The 12,639-nt window shown below is 55.2% G+C and overlaps 6 protein-coding genes across 6 annotated transcripts; 3 read left to right on the top strand and 3 right to left on the bottom strand.

The window, feature by feature from the left end:
• Nucleotides 1–405: 405 nt before the first annotated feature.
• BBA_08137 (thioesterase-like protein) lies at nucleotides 406–1,095 on the top strand (the record flags this gene model as incomplete). Its single annotated transcript, XM_008603234.1, has 1 exon — nucleotides 406–1,095. The coding sequence occupies one exon, from the start codon at nucleotides 406–408 to the stop codon at nucleotides 1,093–1,095; it is 690 nt and encodes a 229-aa protein (XP_008601456.1).
• A 227-nt stretch (nucleotides 1,096–1,322) lies between these two features.
• On the bottom strand, nucleotides 1,323–3,013 carry BBA_08136 (Cytochrome P450 CYP52T1; the record flags this gene model as incomplete). Its single annotated transcript, XM_008603233.1, has 2 exons — nucleotides 1,323–2,514; nucleotides 2,595–3,013. 2 exons carry the CDS (start codon nucleotides 3,011–3,013, stop codon nucleotides 1,323–1,325), a joined length of 1,611 nt encoding a protein of 536 aa, XP_008601455.1.
• A 1,703-nt stretch (nucleotides 3,014–4,716) lies between these two features.
• On the top strand, nucleotides 4,717–5,985 carry BBA_08135 (alcohol dehydrogenase, putative; the record flags this gene model as incomplete). The annotated part of the gene is made up of 3 exons (XM_008603232.1): nucleotides 4,717–4,844; nucleotides 4,915–5,120; nucleotides 5,189–5,985. The coding sequence occupies 3 exons, from the start codon at nucleotides 4,717–4,719 to the stop codon at nucleotides 5,983–5,985; spliced, it is 1,131 nt and encodes a 376-aa protein (XP_008601454.1).
• A 560-nt stretch (nucleotides 5,986–6,545) lies between these two features.
• Nucleotides 6,546–7,045, bottom strand: BBA_08134 (uncharacterized protein; the record flags this gene model as incomplete). Its single annotated transcript, XM_008603231.1, has 3 exons — nucleotides 6,546–6,647; nucleotides 6,688–6,886; nucleotides 7,011–7,045. The coding sequence occupies 3 exons, from the start codon at nucleotides 7,043–7,045 to the stop codon at nucleotides 6,546–6,548; spliced, it is 336 nt and encodes a 111-aa protein (XP_008601453.1).
• A 1,324-nt stretch (nucleotides 7,046–8,369) lies between these two features.
• Nucleotides 8,370–9,368, top strand: BBA_08133 (U-box domain-containing protein; the record flags this gene model as incomplete). The annotated part of the gene is made up of 3 exons (XM_008603230.1): nucleotides 8,370–8,458; nucleotides 8,530–9,121; nucleotides 9,195–9,368. The coding sequence occupies 3 exons, from the start codon at nucleotides 8,370–8,372 to the stop codon at nucleotides 9,366–9,368; spliced, it is 855 nt and encodes a 284-aa protein (XP_008601452.1).
• A 589-nt stretch (nucleotides 9,369–9,957) lies between these two features.
• Nucleotides 9,958–11,866, bottom strand: BBA_08132 (DUF803 domain membrane protein; the record flags this gene model as incomplete). The annotated part of the gene is made up of 2 exons (XM_008603229.1): nucleotides 9,958–10,998; nucleotides 11,054–11,866. The coding sequence occupies 2 exons, from the start codon at nucleotides 11,864–11,866 to the stop codon at nucleotides 9,958–9,960; spliced, it is 1,854 nt and encodes a 617-aa protein (XP_008601451.1).
• Nucleotides 11,867–12,639: the final 773 nt, after the last annotated feature.

Raw genomic sequence — 12,639 nt, 5'->3', positions numbered from 1 at the left:
GGACAAGACGATGGATGATGCAAATACGAAATTGAACATTATGACTGAGAGGAAATTACAACTGGCGCTGATATCCAGTAGCTGCCAATGCGGGTGATGCAATTCTGCCCCCGTCATGGATGTACCAACGGGCTTTCGCGCGCCCGGACGCCGAGGATCAACTTGCAGCCAAAGCCGCGGCTGATCAACGTCCTAGTCGTCTATATAACTTTCTTCTCCCCTCCAACAACATATTCCTGCATGCAGTTAATAATTCCTGTCTTTATATAGAAGCACGCTGATCCCTCTGTCGAGCCTTTGCCGAATAAATCACAGGCATCTCAGATCCAGCTCCTACTAGGTACCTACCCAGGTACCAAAGTTCGCCGCCAGTCAACTACCTAGAATACGCCAGCCAATCCAGCCATGCCAGACCTACAGTCGGCGCGCCTGCTTGACTATATCGGCAAGATGCCCATCGACCAAGCCGCCGTTGACTATTTTTCCACCGTCCCGCACGCCGTCGCCTATCTCGACCGCAGCCGCGACCTGCTGCCCGTGCCATTCTACAGCCGCTCGCCCAAAATCGACGGCGCCGACACTTTTTTCGGCGAGACAATCAAGTCGCCCGACACCATTCCGCACGCACTTTTGCTCCTGCGCGGCTCCATTGCCCGCCTCGAGTACAAGTTTGACGACAGCAGCAGCAGCAGCAGCAGCAGCAGCAGCAGCAGTGCGTCGTCCTCATCAAACTGGCAGCCCGACACGGTGGCGCTCTTTCAGCTCGGCATCAAGCTCAACGGCTACCGCGACACGACGCACGGCGGCTTGCTGGCGTCGCTGCTCGACGAGGTGGTCGGCTACAACGTCGACGGGCTGTGCGGCTGCGTCGAGGCACAGCAGGGCAGCGGCGCGTCGCGCAACAGAATGTACACGGCGTATCTCAACACGACGTACAAGAGGCCCGTGTCGCCGGGTGTCTACGCGGTGGAATCGCGGCTGGTCAGGCGGGATGGCAGAAAGTGGTTCCTGGAGGCTAGGATAGTGGGCGCCGAGGGCGTGGTGCATACAGAAGCGCAAGCATTATATATTCAATCTCGAGACGCCGTACTATAGAGCAAGCGGTCTCGGTCAGGATGGGATCATGAAGACGGCAAGTTCAAAGGAATTTCCACATTTCAACCTCGATAAGAGGCTTGCTTTCGATAGAGGGTTCTATAAAGCCAGCAAAATGGTTCAGATAAATCATATAAACATGCAGACCAAATGACAATCATGATCTAGAAAGGTTTCCTAGTTTTCAAGAAAACATTCATAACGCGTCATAAAATGCACAAACAACTTCAAGCCGCAGCTTCGTGCAGTCTCACCAGCGTCTGCACGGGCGATGACGTCAAAGTCAAATTCGACTTGATGACCGGGCTCGGATCCAGATTCTCCATCAAGTCGTACTTTTGCACCAGACGAACCAGCACGTACGCGGCCTCGGTCAGGGCAAACTGCTGGCCGAGGCAGATGCGCGGCCCGCCGTTGAACGGCAGATACTCCCAGCCGACTTTTTTCCCCTCCCAGCGCTCCGGACGAAACTCGGCGGCGTCGGGCCCCCACAGGTCGGGCCGGCGGTGCATGACGTTTGTGCTGTAGGCAATCTCGGAGCCGGCGCGGACGTAGATGGGCGACTGGCCGTCGGGCCCGCCGCCGCGGGGCAGCGTCGTGTCGCGAAGCGCGCGCCGAAAGTTGGCCGGCACCGAAGGGTGCAGACGCAGCGTCTCGGACAGGACGTGCTGCAGGTGAGTACAAGCCTTGAGCGTCTCAAAGGTGATGCGCGACGTGTCGGTGGCCGAGTACGGGCCAAAGTCGGCGACGACGGCCGCGCGCAGCTTGGCGTAGGCGGCGGGCTGGCGCGCCAGGCGCAGCGTGGCCCAGCCGAGCAGGCCGGCCGTCGTGTCGCGGCCCGCGAGCAGGATGTTGAGCAGCTGGTTGCGCAGCACGTCCGGGTCGCGCGTCTCCTTGGCCAGCTCGTTGAGGAAGACGTACTCGGTGCCGTCTTCCTCGGCCGCGCGCGCCGGCGAGCGCGCCAACGCCCGCTGCACGTAGTAGTCGGCGAAGCGACGCACCTCGGCGCAGTCGCGGTGCATCGACGACGGGTTGTGCAGGTAGTAGAAGCTCATGAGGAGGAAGCGCCGCGTCATGCTGCGGTTGGCGCTGTCAAAGGCCTGGCCAAAGGACGACCAGTCCTCCATGGCCTCGTCGCCGGCCTTTTCGCTGCCGCCGCCGCCGCCGCCGCCGCCGACTCTGGCCTTGGCGTTGGGGCCGAGCAGAACCTGCGTGTTGACGCTCTTGCCAAACAAGAACTCGGTGGCCGAGTCTAGTGTCAGGTTGAAAAAGAGGGGAGCAAGATTGACCTCCTTGGTCCAGCCGCCGGCGTCTTGCTCTAAGCGGTTCAAAAGGTGCTGGACGTGAATCTCTTCCACGTGGAGGTTGGAAATTTGGGTACGTGAGAATTGAGGACGCAAGATTGCTCTAGAATGTTGCCTGTATTTTTTTTTTTTTTGCATTAGTACTTTTTTGGGGCTGAAGCAGAATCAATGCTCGGGGAATTAATTGCCACGAACCAGTCCTTGCCATCAGACGTAAAGATGCCGCGGCCGAGAAGCGGTTCCAAGACGTTGTACCGAATCGGGCCCAGACCAAAGTCCTTGAACTGCGTCGCGAGCATGGCTTTGATGTTTTCCGGATCCGTCGTCATGAGAATCTTCCTGCCCAGGCTCGCTTGGTGAAAGGTGGACAGGCCGCCGGGGATCTCCGCGTGGGTGCGGACCTCGAGGTTGAGGAACTCATCCTCCTTGAGCGCCGTGAGCGCCCTGTATAAATGGTCGACGCTGAGCGGAAGCTTTCCCTGGCGGAGGTAGGGGGCCTTGCACCCGAGAGCGCGCGCCCGCTGGCGGTGCGAATACTCGATCCATAGCTGCTGGAGGATGTAGAGGGTGACGATGCCGGCCGCAATGGGCCAGTACGCGAGCAAAGTTGGCATAGCGGCGCGACGACAATTTTATTTTTGTGCGATTTTATTCTTCTTTCAATATCTGGGAGATTTGAACCAGGGATGCAATGCTAGTTATAATTGTGGCAGCGGGCAAGTGCGAAACAATAAATCCTTCTCGTATACAGGAGAGCCGGGCGTCGTGGCCCGGTCGGGGGCACTTTGGACGGTGGCGGCCGGCTACATGCCACTTATTACCAATAACGAGCCTGCAACAAGCCAATCAAGGCAGACTATAGTCGGCAAACATGACCAACGATGGACGATGGATCAACTAATTATAATTGTGCAGAGGCTTCCTCTGGCGCCGGACTACTAAAAGCGTTACCCCAGCTCCGTTTGTGGGTATATAGCCCCGACGGCAACGGGGCGATTTTTCGGCTGCGAAAAGAACGCTTGCTCACAACGTACACGTGCCCGCACCCGTCGCTCCGCTTACGTGCTGCAGGATCTAGGCGGCCACCATAGCCACGTGGTCGTAAAGAGTTTTCTTTAATATAAAAGCTACTAAAAATATTAAAATTATACCTTAAGTAATATTAAGTGTTTAAGCTATTTTACTAATAAGGAGATTAAGAGTTAGGTTATAAAAATATTATAAGATTTTATATAATATTATTATAAATTTTAGATTTTTTAAAATAATAATATTTCTTATAAATCTAATATAAATAATAGAAATATATAAAAAGTACTATATAAAGTAATATAATTTTATAATAATATAGTTTATTATTTTATATTAAAACTCTTTATTAGATTTATAAAAAATATTTTTTATATCAAAAATATAATTTTATTCTTATATTTTTAATAATAAATTATAATAATTTTTAATTTTTATTTTTATAAATTAGATTTTCTAAGGAACTTAATTAGATATCTTCTTTATAATATATTAAGTAGATAGATTTAATATAACTATTATTATTTTCTTGATTTTTTGGTGGTATCTGGTGTGTGTCCACGAGGCTATGGTGGCCACCAAACTAGCCCTGCAGCACCCAAGCGGAGCGACGGGTGCGGGCACGTGTACTTCGGCACCAGCCAACAGAGCGGGGGGGCGGAAGGGGGGGAATGGGGGGCCGAATAAAGATATAAAGACAAAAGCCTGACCCAATTCCGAAATTTGCGAAACATGCTGCTGGTGTGCCAGCCCTGGGATGCGGAGACCTTGTATCTCGGATACTCGGGGTCGTATAATGTGCGACAAGACTTGCGCAGAACGCCTATCCGGGCTAATTTTTTGATCCGCACCGCCGCTGGAGTTTTTCTCTCTACGATTCTTGTGGCGTAAAATGGGTTAATGTGAGGCGGCACAAGGTGGTTAGGAGAACGCTGGCTGTCGCATTTTTCCCCTTTTTTCCCCACTGCCCACATCGATCATCGGTGCCCAATCGGTAAGCATAATAAACCTGTTTTTGTGTAAGTAGTGTAGCAGTACATGGTTGATGGCCAAGCTGCAACATAACTAGTGCAAAGCATGACCCTTGCAATCCGGGGCTCGGAAGAGTCGGTTTGAGCAAAGTCTGGGGCGTCGATGAGGCATGGATGCGGGCGAGCGGACTTTATAGTACCAAAAGGGCAAAGGCCTTTTTTGGGATCGATTATAAGCCACGAGGTTTACTGCTTCGAAATGGGCCGCCGAGCCTCTTGAGCATAATACCACACTTACTCAGAAAAAAGACGAAAACATGTCATCTACCATCGAGATTCCAGCAACGTACAAGGCCGCCGTGTATGATGAGCCCGGCACCATCTCGACCAAGATTGTAGAGCTGCCCACGCCGGAGCCGGCCGAGGGCCAGGTCCTCATCAAGCTGTACGTTCTTTTTTCGCCTTACAAGTCTCGCTCTCTGTTCCCTCACCCCTGCTGACCTCGCTGCCTCCAGAACGCACTCGGGCGTCTGCCATTCTGATCTGAGCGTCATGACCCGCTCGTGGGCTCTGCTGCCCTCCCCCACGCCCAAGGATCAGGTCGGCGGCCACGAAGGCATCGGCCAAGTCGTCAAGCTTGGTCCCGGCGCCGAAAGCTCCGGACTGAAGCTTGGCAGTCGCGTAGGCGTCAAATGGCTCGCCAGCATCTGCGGTGAATGCGGTACGTTACGCCGGCTGTGCCCGCGCCCCCTCCCCGCGCGCGTCATCACCCCTCTCTCCCGCTAACAGAGGACTCCCTCCCGCCCGCAGCACCCTGCAAAGCCGGCCGGGACGGCTGCTGCTTGAAGCGGTCCATTTCGGGCTACTTTGTGCCCGGCACCTTTCAGCAGTACGTGCTGGGCCCGGCCCACTACGTGACGCCGATCCCCGACGGCCTCTCCGCCGTCGACGCCGCGCCGATGCTATGCGCCGGCATCACCGTCTACGCGGCGCTTGTCCGCAGCCGCGCCCAACGCGGCGACTGGGTCGTCATCTCGGGCGCGGGCGGCGGCCTTGGCCACCTCGCGGTGCAGGCCGCCGCGCGCGGGCTGGGCCTGCGCGTCGTCGGCGTCGACCACCCGAGCAAGGCGGACTTGGTGCGCGAGTCGGGCGCCGAGCACTTTGTCGACATGACGCAGTACGGGCGCGACGAGGCCGGCAGCCAGGCGCTCGCGGCGCACGTGCATGAGCTGTGCGACGGGCTTGGCGCGCACGCCGTCGTCGTCTGCACCCCGTCCAATGTCGCCTACGCGCAGGCGCTGGGGCTGCTGCGCTTCGACGGCACGCTGGTGTGCGTGGGCGTGCCGGAGTACACGCCCGAGCCGATTGGCGGCTCCTTTCCGTTTCACATCATCAACTTGAGCCTCAACATTGTGGGCTCCACGGTGGGCAACAACAATGACGCGGCGGCGGTGCTGGCGCTCGCCGCCAAGGGCGTCATCAAGTCGCGCTCGCACGTCATCAAGCTAGACGAGCTGACCAGCGCGTTTGAAAAGATGCACGAGGGAAAGCTGAAGGGTCGTGTCGTTCTCGATCTGTGGGCGTAGATGCTGTCGCGGGTCGCCAGCTGGGTAAAACCAAACGAGACCGAAGCAGCGCTTTGACTGTTTTTCATCATATGCCGTAATAGATTGTTTCAGCACTCCAATACAGAGTACCCAGTTGCATTGTGTGCAGTTAGTAACTTGTGTCAAAACCAAACTGGCTGGGCTGCCAAAGATAATACCCAAACCAACCTGCCATCAAGGTGTGAGCGGCACCCGGATGGTTGCGGCCCCCGAACTTGCGTCCACAGTCCGACTGCCTTTTCGACTGTAGTTTCTCCGTACAGTACAACTTGAGAGCATTTTGCCACAATTCAGCCGGAAAATAACGTTTCTTGGGACCCGGCTACATTTCGCATGTGAACCACGTTGCACTCATATGTACTGGTGCGCGACGAGCCCGCAAGCAGCAAACCGCGCCCGGACCGGGCGACCGGGTCCTGATTCCGCCATTGCAGCCCTCCGCCATATGTACTCAAAGATGTGTGCTCTTTCGAGATCAACAGGAAACTACAAGATAATCGGCATATGCAGAAGAAGGTGTCTCGGCTGGCGCCGCTGAGCTAGGACACCAGAGCGCGCGTCCAGAGCAGTTTGCCTGTGGGGTCATAGAAGCTGTCGTCGACGCCGAGCTCGATGCCGCGCGTGGTGGCGCGGGCCCGGCTCTCAAACATGATGATGCGAGGTGTTAGCGCGACGCCGTACTCGGGCAAAAAGGGCATCACGGCGCTCGTGTTTGTTGGTCTCGACGAGCTTCAGGATGGGGCTGCCGAGGAAGACGGCACCGCTGGCGAGATGGTCGGCCACGGAGCAAAAGGGCCAGGCGACGGGAAGACCTGCCTTGAGGACGAGTTCATTGTAGACGATGCTGGCGTTGCTGCCAAGGACAAAGATGTATGGCGGGCTATCTACGCATCAAATGAGTAGCTTGAACGGAGACTTGGCGAGTATAGAAGATAAGGATAGTTCACAAGGAGCTTTCCATATAAATTTTTTTTTTTTTTGCGCGTGTCGACGCAACGACTTACACCATTTGTCGGTTCAAGATTGTCGAATCGTACATCGTTCAACTGATTGGGTTTAGCGCCGCGATATAGTCGTAGGCCGATTTGCAGTCTAGCACCGCAACTAAAATAATGCCGGCATTTTGTGGCATTCGTGTGGCATTTTGTGTGGGCGACACCGCAACACCCTCCTGCATCTGGCACACTGGATCCAGCCGGTGCCGTGCTCATTGTGTGTGTCTTTTCTTTGACACGAGGCTGAATTGGCAGTCAAAATTTGACGGCCCGTGGTTCCTTGTGCTGGACGGGCCAGCGTGATACCAGCGTGGGACAGGCAAACAGTCAGGCTAATAATATCCCGTCAACTTTTCTGATCGTTTCCCATTACATGCCGCTTCACCGGAGCTTCAGCGATCCCTGTAACAGAGTCTGGCAACCGTCGGCGCAGCAGAGCAATTGACGACGAGGATGCTGGGCAGCCAGGGTGCCTGACGAGCGGCACGTCTGGAAACAGGCCTCTCTTCTGTATCCGCGGCTCGTGATAAGTTCCATGATTGGCCGTGGCCCCAGTACTTGTCCCGTCGTGCATCTGTCGTGTGGGATTCTTTCTGCGCCTGTGTAGCTGTGATTGTCGGGGAGTACGAGCCGCAGTGTTCCAATCAACGTGCTCTGTACGATGGGAGAAGCTACAGGCTCCTCCGAAATGACAGCTGGCTTTCCGCTATGCACGGGACGTTGATAATGAATGATAGGTTGTTGTTTCTTTTTATGACAGGTGTCTTGGCGGCAAAGACCTAGCGTTTCTTGGGTCGTCTACTTCATTTTTTTTTTTTTGTTTGGGCGAGATTTGCCCAACGATGCTGCATCATGGCTGCTCGGTGACGAAGAATTTCTTGGATTGGAAGTTTTAAATTAGTGATGAGCTTCTAGAAAGATCCACCCAAGCCGCTGCCGACCGGAGACAAGAACAAAGCGGGTCGCCCACGATTCTCAGCTCTAGGTGCCAGTGCTCCGCCTCCACCACCACCGCAATGACGGACCGTACAATAATCAGGGTCCCCTTCAAAACTCCGCCACCTAAGAATATCTTTATTCCGACTTTTCTGTTCCTACATTCGCTACTTTTTGCTTCCAGGTCTCGTATTTGTGCTGCTAGAAGAAGAGAACATGTGCTAGAACTTGCTGCATAACGCCACCACCTCTCGACATTGCATCTCTTACCCCACGGAAGGCGAGCCCAATCGCCCTCAGCTTCCGTCAACGAACGAACCAGCACACACACGGAAAAGCTTACATGATATCGTCATCCAAGTCACACGTGTACTTTCACTGATCACAATCGAGAGAATCTCTGCATATACAAGGATCCAACGCCACGCAGACATGTCGCGTGCGCTCCAGCTCAAGGAGGAAGGCAATCGCCTCTTCCAAAAGGGCAACTACGTCGGCGCCGAGAGCCTCTATTCACAAGCGTAGGCCGTCATCCTGTTTCTCGCGTCTTCATTGTCTTTTCTCATCCGCTAATGTTCCCGCGCGCACCCAGCATCATTGAGGACCCCAAGAACCCTGCGCTCTACACCAACCGCGCCATGGCCCGCCTCAAGCTCTCCCTCTGGGACTCCGTCATCACCGACTGTCAGTCCGTGTTCGCCCTCCCCGTCGCCGGCGCCGGCGCTCCCGCCTCCCACCTCAAGGCCCACTACTACACGAGCCAGGCGCGCCTCGCCATCGACGACCCCGACGGCGCGCTTTCCGCCGGCCTCGCCGCCCACGCCCTCTGCGTCGCCACCAACGACAAGTCACTCGCCGCCGTCACCGCCGTTGTGCTGCGCGCGAAGAAGGCGCGCTGGGAGCGCCGCGAGAAGCGCAGGGTGAGGGGGGAACAGTCGCTGGAGAGGGAGATGCTTGAGCTGCTGAGGGCGGATGTCTCGGCGGCAGCGGCGGCGGCGGCGGCGGCCGGGGAGGAGGTGGATGAGACTGAGAGGGCCGCAATGGAGGAGGAGGCCAGGGAGAAGGAGGAAAGGCTAATGGCGGTGTTTGAGCGGTCCAGGAAGCTGGCGGGTGAGGGTCTGCGCGAGGTGCCGGACTGGGCGATTGATGATATTTCGTTTGGCTTCATGGTTGATCCGGTCATGGTGAGTTTTATTTTCCTCCCGATGCGCAGACTTTGGTCAGAGTACGTGCTAATTCTTGACCGCGGTGTTGCAGACGAAAACGGGCAAGTCGTACGAGCGCGCATCCATCATGGAGCATCTTCGACGACATCCCTGTGATCCGTTGACGCGAGAGCCCCTCGTCGCATCCGACCTGCGGCCGAATATGGCTCTGCGGCAGGCCTGCGAGGACTTTCTCAAGGACAATGGCTGGGCCGCCGACTGGTAATTCGGAGGTTTCCAACAAAAGCATTGACGTCTTCCCCCCCCCTTCTTCTTCTTCTTCTCGTATATACTTTTCCCAGCGCGCACATGCACAAGCCGAGTTGTTGGCATGGACATTTACACATAGCACACTGCATACATTCTTTGTTCAGAAGTAGAATCATCAAGTCATTGTAATATATATAAGCGTTTTTTCCCCTTCTGTTCGTTGCGTTTTTCACGTAAGCCCCTTGTCTATCCTAGTCAACATCGTTTGCGTGCGTTTCAGTCATCAAGACGTTGCAATCCCCGATAGCCTCCAAAAAGAATAATCGAGATAAAAATGCAGATAAACACTTCTTGAAGATCAACCCGACTTGGCAAATGCTGTTTCATTACCGAAAGAGTGCAATAGTCCATCCATGCAAGACAATACAAGAAAAAGAAGAGAAAGCAGAAAAAGAAAACAAAAAAAAGGTACGTAGCTTACATGCGCACCAGTAGCTCGCTTAGACAGTAAAAACAAAGTCGTTATTGACATTCCTTAACCAAGGACCGCAGATTGCGCCATAATAATGCAAGGTCATGCTCCTCCATCTTCTCGTTGAGTGCGCTCAAACAAAGCCCTTTTTCTGCGGGTCATCATCTTTGTAGTCGTTTTCCTCCTCGCCGCTTCGCGTGCCGTCTAATTCCTTGACAAGCCCCAGACGCTCCTCTTCAGTAGTGTCTGGCGTCTTGCGGAAGACGCGCTGAAACGAAAATTGGCGGCGAGCCGAGTGCGGCGGCGGCGTCGGCGGCGCTAGGCTCGTGCCGCTGCCCGCGGACGCGCCCCGATAGGCCGTGTCCCTCGGAAAGACGTGCTCGCGCGAGGCACCATAGTAGGAACCTGCTTCATCGTCGTTGTTGTCCTTGGGGAGGACAATTTCCGTCAGTGGCACCGGGCGGATGCCCGGGCTCCGCGGGCGGCCCGACTCCTCGTCACCGTATGACGGAGGCATAGTCGCATTGGTTCGGGAGCGTGCTCGGATGGTGCCGACAATGCTCGAAAACATGGTGCTGGGGCGTTCTTGCTCCTCCACATCCTGGTCAGTCGGGAACGCGGACATGCCCAGGGGCGGGTGGGGACTGGGAGGAGGCGGCGTAAACGGCGCGGGACCGGGTGAGGTGACGGAACGTGTGCGCGTGCTCGACACTAGGGTCTTGCGTCGTCGCAGTCCGTCCCACTCATACTGCGGCTGGCCGTTTTCTTCAATCGGCTGGAGAGTATCCATCGATTTTTCTTCACGCAAGCGCGCCAGTTCTCTCTCCTCCATCCTTTGGCGTGCTTGGGAGATCTTGCGCACGATCGCTGCAGTACCACGAATGGCGTCCGCCTTGGGCTCTGTCTCGGGCTGTTCTTGCTCAGCGATCGTTTGAATCTGATCAAGGTCACCGCGGAAGACGGCCGTGTCCGGAACATCCTTGGCTGACTTGGACAACTGTAGCAACACAACACCAGAACAAATGACGAGGAATCCCATTACTATTGTCGCCAGATCCCTACCTGGTGCCTTAAAACCCCGAAATAAAACGGCAGATGTGATGATGGTGGTACTTGTGAAGTAGACGTAATAGGTGGGGGTCACCATGGCGGCGTTGAAAAGATTGAGCGCTTTCTGTGAGAGGCGTTAGCCAAGGAGATAGATATGAGGTGGCGCTACAAAGACTGACATTGAGGTAAATGATTTCGGCGAGCAGGGTACAGACGACAAAGACAAGCAGTACCCATAGGAACCAGTGCTTGTACTCTGGCTCTCCACCAATCCAGGCAATGATGGATGCGCCGAGACCCTGAGTCGAGACGACACTTAGACCGCCGACCCAACTGCAAATGGAGATGTAGACGAGCATGTTCTTGTTGCCCCATCTGGGACCGGCATACCACGCGGTGATGACGGAGCCGACGATGATGATGCCAGCATATGTGAGGAAGCCAGGCGATATGGCGTACTGTTGCATCTGCTGGATGTTGCCAACAGAGGACGTTTCGGGGGCATGGAGCACAATGACGACGGAGCCCACTATGCAGAGGAAACAGGCGACCTTGCCGACAACACTAAGTCGTTCTTTGAGGAAAATGGCGGACAGGACGGTCGTGATGACAACGGAGAGTGCGCCGAGGGGCGTGACGAGGAGGGCGTCAGTGAAGGCGTATGCGACAAAGTTGCAAATCTCGCCGAGAATCATGAGCGTCATGCCAGCCCACCAGTAAAAGTTCTTGAGGTAGCCATAGCCCTCGCCAGCGACCTCATTATATTTTTCGTTGGCCTTGAGGAGTCCGACCTTTTTCAAGACAAAAGAGACGCCAATTAGGCAGCCAGAACTAATAGCCAAACTGATACCGATAGCCTTGAAGGAAGCCGGCCGCTGCTTGGAGCCGCCTCCCATGGCGGATCGAGCGACGATGTCGTTGAAGTCGGCATTGGGGAGCGCGCCGGATAGAAAGGGTTGATAGGCGGCGGTTGCGGCGCCATGGTCGTACATGGCGGAAGGAGGGGGAAGTTGGAAGCTAGCTCGACGGGTGCAACATGGACAGATTTTTGTATAGGGACCCAATCCGAGGTATGCGATGAGACGAGGGAAGGCGATTTTGGGCGGCAGGAGGCGTCGTGGAGGTGTGGTATCGAGAAAGCGTCGTTGAAAGGAAGTGGCTGCGAAGAGCAAAACGCGGCAGGGAAAGGCAGGTTTGCAGCGATGCGGTTGTAAATTATGTTGGTCGAGAGTATAAATTTCGGGCAGACGAGGTGTTGCGCCGATGGAGAGGATGGAGGGAATGGCCAAAACAAGAGGCGGGAAAGAAAACAGGGCGGTTGCGATAACAGAAGTGTGGTATAAGCAGGGAAGCACCTAAGGAACTGAGGAACCGCCTGCCAACACTCAAGTACCTGGCACACCTGGACAGCTAGGTAGGTACCTAGGTACAGTGCGTCATGCATTTTAGGCTTAGGTAGCTTCAGTGGCTCTTACCGTGCTGCTGAAGGCCAAGGCGGGTGGGTCGACAGCCTGCTGTACAGCCTACTGATCGCCTCCAGGCTCTATTTCGGGCACTGTAGATCATTTTGCGCAGGTTCCTAGGTAAGGTTGGTAGGTCAAGAAGAGGGCGCAGCTCGAGACTGTAGACGCCACAAAGCCTGCCTACTGGAGGTCGGCGCCAACGAAGCTCAATGGCTCGAAGCTTGTTTGTTCCATCAAACGTGGTTTCCAACTTCCCAGCAGGGGCCTATTTAGCGTCACGTTGGAGAACTTGAAACCGGGGG

The sequence above is a fragment of the Beauveria bassiana genome (genome assembly GCF_000280675.1).
Source record: "Beauveria bassiana ARSEF 2860 unplaced genomic scaffold BBA_S00031, whole genome shotgun sequence".
NCBI lineage: Eukaryota > Fungi > Ascomycota > Sordariomycetes > Hypocreales > Cordycipitaceae > Beauveria > Beauveria bassiana.
This window is presented reverse-complemented; position numbering and strand designations above follow the sequence as displayed.